Source organism: Orycteropus afer, unplaced genomic scaffold (genome assembly GCF_000298275.1).
Source record: "Orycteropus afer afer isolate SDZICR_OR568_19922 unplaced genomic scaffold, OryAfe1.0 scaffold00114, whole genome shotgun sequence".
NCBI classification, from domain to species: domain Eukaryota; kingdom Metazoa; phylum Chordata; class Mammalia; order Tubulidentata; family Orycteropodidae; genus Orycteropus; species Orycteropus afer.
Genome location: NW_006921701.1, coordinates 7,726,970 through 7,735,575, shown reverse-complemented (window position 1 = coordinate 7,735,575; position 8,606 = coordinate 7,726,970). Strand labels below are relative to the sequence as shown.

Below are 8,606 nucleotides of genomic sequence, written 5' to 3'. Positions count from 1 at the left end.
GGAGGAGTATGGTACATTTTGGGAGCTCTGGTAGCATAGTGGCTAAGGCACTTGACTGCTAACCAGAAGACTGGCGGTTCAAACCCACCAGCCACTCCTCAGAAGGAAGGTTGGGCAATCCTACTTCCGTAGTGATACTGCCTTGGAAACCCAAGGAGGGGTTGCTATGAGTCAGGGCTGACTCGACGGCACATAACAACATTGGGAGAGCTACAAGAGCTTTGTAACACTTGTCTGAGCAGGACAGATGCAAGACTGACAGGGGTACCTGAGGGCATAGCAGAGGGGAGACTGTCTTGATCAAAGAATTGTGTCCTGAGTGCATTTCTGAACCTGAATTATAGCCTGTCACTTCCCTAATAAACCCCATGATTGTGAGTATTGTCTATGAGTTCTGTGTGGCCATTGCAACAAATTGTCAAACCCAGCAGAGAAGTGGTGAGTGCTATGGGAGGGGATGGTTGGTCTAAGAATTGGTAAAAAGGCTGGAGGGTGGTGGTATGTATGGTGTCATAGGAATAAGCCATGGGCTGTTGGTGGTGACTCTGTTTCCCACCCCCCCTTGTGAGGTTGGAGGAGGTCAGAGAAAGATGCCACCTCCACGCCCTTTTTGCAAGAAGATAGAGGGTAACAATAGTAATAACAGAAAAACAATGTGTACATGTTCACCAATGAAACTGCAAACTACTAGAGACCAGAATTCATGTTTGGTCATCTGTCAGTGTATTCCTACCAAATTCTTTACCATGCTGCTTATTGTATCATTTCTTTTCATTCCTAGAAGTGGGCCTCTGTGAACATCAGTCTACGCTCAGAAACACAAAAGAGTACAGGCATTGAAAGATCCTAGGAACCAGGAGGATGGAGTCTTTCATGGTAAAAAGCCAATGTATATAAATCATAAACCTGAATCAGCACATGGATAGTTCTTCTATAACAGCAAGAAATCTGGAGGTTTCAGCTATACCTGGCATTCTCATTTGGGTTTAATAGCCCAGTTGAATTTTCTGCGTGCTACTTTTTATTTGACCTGTGGGAAATGGTAAATCAAGAATATGCTAATCTAATCAACACAGTTAATATGAGGATGAGTAATTTTTTAAAAGTCATCTCAGTGTCATTTTGAGTCCACTTATTCTGAAATTTGACTTTTGCAGGATGGAGAGGGAGAGTGATGGGGGAGAAATAAAAACAAGCTATAGAGAAAAGGCACCTTTATTGTTAAACCTGAAAGTTCCACATTAATGCGTGTGCCATGAAATAGGCAACTGAGAGTGTGTCTTTACTGGTGGATATGTAGGGGTAGGTTCACATCCTCATGTCCTCTGTCTAGGGAAACTCTGCAAGTCTTTGGAGATTGGAGGTCAGTCTTGGCCAGTCTTTGGATCATTTTGGTCTGTGATTGTTGAGCCTTGTTAATTTCCATCCCTTTATCTCATCCTTAATGGAAGTGCTTTGGCCCCTGGGGAAGTGGGGGTTGGGCTCATGTATGCTAGAATATTTTAATATTTGAAACGTTTTAAATACATAGATGAAAAAGCACCCTCACCCCAACCTAGTGCTTTTAGCAGAGTTTCTGTTTATTATACTATATTGTTATAGTCATCTGCAGTCGTTTAGTTTCAAATTTTGAAAAAAAACCTATTCTCATTTTATAGGAGGCTGGAGCAGCAGCTTATGAGAAATCAGGTAAGATCATCTCATTCTCACTCTTGTTTCAGAAAAGTTTGGTTGAGATCTTTCCCCAGATGACAAAGGGGAATACAGAAGGTGAATGTCTCCCCTACAAGTGCTCAGGTGCATTACTGCAGGAACCATGGAGACCCCAGCACATATGTCACAAGGGGGACTGCTTCAGAAGCACTGGGGTACCAGCAAACCTGTTCTCTTAGGGCCCCCTCTAATCCTTTCCTTTGGCCTCAGATATGGGACTCATTTGACCATAGCTCTATAGATGAAATTTCCCTGGAGTGGTGACCTGTTTATAGTTCACTTGCTCAATTTAAGTGCCACATGGAACCTGTCAAATCCTATGCAGTGGTCCACTGAGATTTTCAACCAAAGTTCAGGCCAATAGGATCTGACAGCTAGTTTGCACTTCTGTTGAGTAACTGAGGCCACCAGAGTTCTTTTTACATGGCTCAGATTAGAGAAGATAGTTCAAATAAAATGTAACTAATTTCCACATTTCACCTATTTAAAGAGGCACATTTGTTTTCACATTTGAACATCTCTGAAGTAAGACTACCCTTTATCAATTGATGCAATGCTATGGTTTAATTAGCATCATTTTTCCTTTTACCAAACCAAACCCACTGCCACTGAGTGGATTCCAACTCATGGCAACCCTACAGGACAGCATAGAACTGCCCAATAGGGTTTCCAAGGCTGTAAATCTTTACAATAGCAGACCACCTCATCTTTCTGCTGTGGAGTGGTTGTTGGGTTCGAACCACCAACATTTTGGTTAGCAGCCAGATTCTTTAAACCACTGTACCACCAGAGCTTGTTTTCCTTTTACAGTGGCAGTAATAATGTTGTCTTAGACTCCATGAAATACAGTGTCACAGGCTGGGTTCTCCAGGAAACCAAAGCTGAGACAGAGTTAGGAGTGCAAAGGTTTCTTATGAAAGGAAAAGGGAGGAAGCAGAGTTTGGACAGGCAGAACCATCACATGCAATGCAAACCTGACAAAGTTCTTACCATCCCAGGATTGCCCATCAGAGGACTCCCATGTTGGGCATTAATGGTCTTTCTTAGGCACTGATAAGGGCCGCCCTGATAATGTTATGATGTTGGATCAGAAGCTGCCGGGTGGTACACCATCCGATTTGCAGCCTATACAACTATGAGACCCGAAGAACTAGATGGTGCCTGGCTACCAATGTCAACCACTTGGAGGGGGATCTATGAAGGAGATCCTGGATAGAAAGGGAGAACAATGTGGAACAAAACTCAAAATCATTTGGAGAAAAAAAAAAGGAGGTGGGGACCAGGTTTGCTGGTCTGATAGAGCCTGGTGGAACCACTGAGACTATGGTCCCTAGCTGCCCTTCAGGTCTGGAATTGAACCCATGCCTGTGGCTTCCAGCCAACAATGGACAGGTATATGAGTTGAACATTTCCCTGAGGTAGATACACTCCTTGAGAGAACAATCATGGGATAAAGAAGGGCTGTTTATGCACAGGGAGACAGCTCAGGGGGCAGGAGTGCATGGAGGGATGGACACAGGGAAGAGGTAACTATAAGGAGGAAGTGGGAGGGGAGCTGTTGCATTGTGGTAAATTGTGGTCAATGTCATGAGACAAAGTATATGTGAACTGCTGTATGGAAAGTGAATTTGCTCTGTAAATTTTCACTCAAATCACAATTAATTAATTAAATAAATAAAAATAAGATTTTACTTACATGCATATTAATGATATTGTTCGATAATTTCCACATTCTGTGGGATCACCTCTTTTTGGAATGGGTACAAATATGGATCTCTTCCAGTCAGTTGATGAGGTAGCTGTCTTCCAAATCTCTTGGTATAACCAAGTGAGTGCCTCCAGTGGGGCATCCATTTCTTGAAACATCTCAATAGGTATTCCATCAATTCCAGGAGTCTTGTTCTTTGCCCGTTCCTTCAGTGCAGCTTTGACTTCTTCCTTCATTACGTTGGTTCTTGATCATGTTCCACCTCCTGAAATGGATGGCCAGTTCTTTTTGGTACAGTGACTGTGTGTGTGTTCCTTTCATCTTCTTTTGATGCTTCCTGCATCATTCAATATTTTGTCCATAGAATATTTCAATAGTGCAACTCAAGGCTTGAATTTTTTCTTCAGTTCTTTCAGCTTGAGAAATGCCAAGCGTGTGTTCTTCCCCCTTTTTTTTTTCCCTAACTCCAGGTCTTTGCACATTTCATTATAGTAATTGGCTTTGTCTTCTCAAACTGCTCTTTGAAATCTTCTGTTCAGCTCTTTTATCTTGTCATTTCTTCTATTTGCTTTAGCTATTCTTCACTCAAGGGCAAGTTTCAAAGTCTCTTCTGACATCTATTTTGGTCTTTTCTTCCTTTCTCATCTTTTTAATGACCTCTTGCTTTCTTCATGGATGATGCTCTTGATGTCATCCCACGATTCTTCTGGTTTTTGGTCATTGGTGTTCAATGCATCAAATCTGTTCTTTAGATGGTCTCTAAATTCAGGAGGGATATATTCTAGATCATATTTTGGCTCTTGTTTTAATTGTCTTCAACTTTAAGTTGAACTTGTGTATGAGCAGTAGATTCTCTGTTCCACAATCAGCCCCTGGCCTTGTTTTGGCTGAAGATATTGAGCTCTTCCATCACCTCTTGCTGCAGATGTAGTCCATCTGATTCCTGTGTATTCCCTCTGGTGAAGTGCACGTGTATAGCCATCGTTTGTGTTGTTGAAAAAAGCTTTTGCAATGAATAAGTCATTGATCTTGCAAAATTCTATCATGGGATCTCCAGTGTTATTTCTGTCACCAAGGCCAAATTTTCCAACTAGCGGTGATTCTTCTTTGTTTCCCACTTTTGCATTCCAGTCACCAGTGATAATTTACACATCTTGATTGCATATTCAGTCAATTTCAGACTGCAGAAGTTGATAAAAATCTTTAATTTCCTCATGTTTTGCTCTGGTGGTTGGTGCATAAATTTGAATAACAGTGGTATTAATTGGTCTTCCTTGTAGGTGTATGGATATTATCCTATCACTGATGGCATTGTACTTCAGGATAGATCTTGAAACATCCTTTGTAATGATGAATGCAACGCCATTCCTCTTCAAATTGTCATGCCCAGCATAGTAGATCATATGTTTGTCTGATTCAAAATGGCCAAAACCAGTCCATTTCAGCTCACTAATGCCTAGGATATCAATCTTTATGCATTTCATTTCATTTTTGACAACTTCCAATTTTCCTAGTTCATACTTCGTACATTACATGTTCTGATTATTAATAGAGATATTTGCAGTTGTTTGTCCTCAATTTGAGTCGTGCCACGTGAGCAAATAGAGGTCCCCAAAATACTTTACTTTACCCCTATCAGTAAGATTGGTTCTACTCTGATGATGCAGCTCTTTCCCAGTCATATTTGGAGAGCCTTCTGACCTATGGGGCTCATCCTCCTGCCTGTATCAGACAGTGTTTCTGGGCTATTCATAAAGTTGCACAGTAATGTGTCAGACAGTATTTCTCTGACATTCATAAGGTCTTCCCTGGCCAATTCTTTGAGAAGTGGATGGTGTTCTGGTTACCTAGTGCTGCTCTGACAGAAATATACCACCAGTGGGATGGCTTAAAGAAACAGGAGTTTATTCTCTTACAGTTTGGAGGCTAGAAGTCCGAGTTCCAAGTGCTAGGCTCTAGGGGCTGTGTGAAAGCCCCTTGACCTTGGGCTTCAGCTTTGCCTCTTGCTCCTGGCCCACTAAAGCTAGAAGCATCTCTTCACTCAGGCAGCTACTGGCTGCTGAGGCTAACAAGCCCAAGGTTGACAAATAAAATGGCATAGTCCCAATGTTACCAAACAACATGACAGGACATTGATTCAAATCCACTGAAAGTCCCAAGATCAGCAGGGCATGGCAGGCTGTTGAACAATGACTTCGCTACATGCAGGGTTTAAGTATTCCATAAGCTAGAGACCATTCCCAAAGCTGCTGCTTATTGGGAAGCACACCACATCCCTAAAGCAGCTACTCAGCTGCTTGTGGTAGATCCCACCATGGGGTTGATTGCCAGTCTTATCATGGGGAATAACTACCAGCAGCTGACTAGCCACTCAACCAGGCCCAGGCAAATTGACACACAGCTTTAAGTACCACAGATGGCCTCTTCCTTCTTGCTAGTCTGTCTCAGTCTATAAGCTGTGTTGAAACCTGTGGACCGTGTGCAATCCTGCTGTCATTTGAAACACTGGTGTCACAGCCTCAAGCCTCACAGCAACACACAAGCCACCACAGTATGACAAACTGACAGACAAGTTTGTCTCCCTTAGCTGTTCAAAATCTCTCCACCCTCGCCTTACCTGGGTCCCTGCTGCTGCTCACTCTGTCCTCCCCTGGCTTTTCTTTCCCCCGCTTTCCTGCCTCTTGGGGGTGGGGCCTGGGTCCCTCCCCTTACCTGGATCCCTGCCGCTGCTGCTTGCTCTGTCATCCCCTCTGTTGTCTCCCTTAGCTGTTTAGATGTTAGCTCCCTTAGCAACTAGTTTCCCAAATAAACTACTTTACTCAAACCCTTGTGTCAGGATCTGCTTCTAGGAGAAACCAAACTAAGACAATGACAAAATCAAAAGAGTTACGAGTAAAGCCTCCATATATATTTGACTCATAATTAAATCTTTTCTAATACTTGTTCCTTAAGCATGGGCTGTCTCAAACTCACCATTTTTACATGGATTCTTAAAAAATACATGAGCTTTCCCCATACACAAGTTTCTTCCAGCCATCACTGTGTCACAGTTGCTACAATTTATTGAGTATATGCCAGGCACAAGAACTAAGCACCCTACAGGGTACCGGCCATTGAAAAGTCTTGGATAACCATGGTCTAGTTATATGTCTAGATGAGACAGAGAATCACGAAGGGCACTAGAAGAAGGTAATCTCTCTTCTGCAAATAGGAAACTCAATCTCCTGGTGTGAAATGGAACTACATTCTTTTCAGTGGAACGTTTGCTGATTATTTTATATCTTTTCTCCTTTTCCAGGAATTGACACTCTCGAAGAAAACTATAGTTGGCAAATTCAGGTTAATCACAACTTCAAAATATTTAAAAATCATGAGAGTCAGCTGTGTGAAGTCCTCCAGAATAAGTTTGGTTGTATCTCTACCCTGGTCTCACCAGCTCTGGAGAGCACCAATTCTGTGCCAGTCTTCAGAAAAATGCTGACTCCCAAGATAGAGGTATCAGTCTGGAAGGATGACCTCACCAGACATGCTGTTGATGCTGTGGTAAATGCAGCCAATGAACAACTTCAACATTCAGGAGGCTTGGCCTGGGCCCTGGTGAAAGTTGGTGGCTCTGAAATTCAAGAAGAGAGCAGAAGACTTGTTGTCAAACATGGTAAAGTACCAACTGGTGAAATAGCCATTACGGGAGCAGGTAGGCTTCCTTGTAAACTTATCATTCATGCTGTTGGGCCTCAGTGGTTAGGGATAGATGGACAGAGATGTGTTGAAGAGCTGAAAATGGCCATTACAAATATTCTAGGTTATGTCTTCTATAAAAATCCAAACATTAGGACAGTTGCAATACCAGCCATAAGCTCTGGGATCTTCCATTTTCCTCTGGATTTGTGTACAGAGATCATTGTGAGAACTATCAGTTTGTTTGTCCAACGTGATCAAGGAGTCAGTAATTTGAAAGAAATTCACCTGGTGAGCAATGAGGACCCTACTGTTGCTGCCTTTAAAACTGCTTCAGAAAGCATCCTAGGAAGGAACGAGTGGGAATCCTTGGTAAGTCAAGAAGCCCTGCCCCTCCTTTTGTTGCTGTCCTACTTAAGTAGTGCTGCTATAACAGAAATACCTCAAGTGGGTGGCTTTAAAAAACAGACATTTATTTTCTCACAGTGTAGAAGGCTAGAAGTCCAAATTCAGAGCACTGGCTGTAGGGGAAGGCTTTGCCTATGGGCTCTGGGGGAAGGTCCTTATTTGTTCAGCTTCTTTCCTGGTTCCTTGGAGATCTCCATGTGGCTTGGCATCAGTCTTCCCCTATCTCTTCTTCCTCACTTGCTTGTTTAATATTTTTGTCTGAAGAGACATTGACTTAAGACATATCCTAAATTTATCCTGCCTCGTTAACGTAAAAGACAACCCATTCTCAAAGGGCATTATAACCACAGGCTTAGAGACCAGGATTTACAACACATATTTTGTGGGTACAGAATTCAATCTATAACAGATACCATATTCGGGAACAACCTGACTCTTCATCTTGTCAAGGACCATGTTCTGGTTACCTAGTGCCACTCTGACAAGAATATACCACAAACAAACAGGAGTTTATTCTCTTACAATTTGGAGGCTTTAAGTCCAAGTTCAAAGTGCCAGGCTTTAGGAGCTGGGTAAAAGCCCCTCAGCCTTGGGCTTCAGCTCTGCCTCCAGCTCCTAGCCCATGAAGCTAGAAGCTTTTCTTCACTCAGACAGCTGCTGACTGCTGAGGCTACCAAGCCCAAGGTTGACAAGTAAAAAGGCACAGTCCCAATGTTACTAAACCACATGGCAGGCCATTAACTCAAGTCCATCGTAAGTCCCAAGGTCGGCAGAGCATGGCAGGCTGCTGAACAACGACATGGCTACATGTAGGGTTCAAGGTGCCATATGCTTGAGACCATTCCCAAGGCTTCTCCTTAAATACAGGAAGCAGACCACATCCCTAAGGCAGCTACTCAGCCGCTTGTGGTAGATCCCACCATGGAGTTGATTGCCAGTCTCATCATGGGGAATAACTACCACCAGCTGCCCAGCCACTCAACCAGGCCCAGCCAAGCTGACAAACAAACTTAACCCCACACCTGGTGATCTGCTCCAGTGAAGATCTGCAACACAGAAAACCCTATGGGGCAGTTCTACTCTGTCACCCAGGGCGGCT

General features: G+C 43.1%; 1 protein-coding gene across 1 annotated transcript in view; it reads left to right on the top strand.

The window, feature by feature from the left end:
* Positions 1-861: 861 nt before the first annotated feature.
* PARP9 (poly(ADP-ribose) polymerase family member 9) overlaps positions 862-8,606 on the top strand; it is a 50,017-nt gene continuing 42,272 nt past the window's right edge. The window contains exons 1-3 of the mRNA XM_007943926.1: positions 862-876; positions 1,659-1,797; positions 6,720-7,517. Of these exons, the coding sequence (XP_007942117.1) occupies positions 862-876; positions 1,659-1,797; positions 6,720-7,517 (952 nt within the window). The remainder of the gene's footprint in view (positions 877-1,658; positions 1,798-6,719; positions 7,518-8,606) is intronic.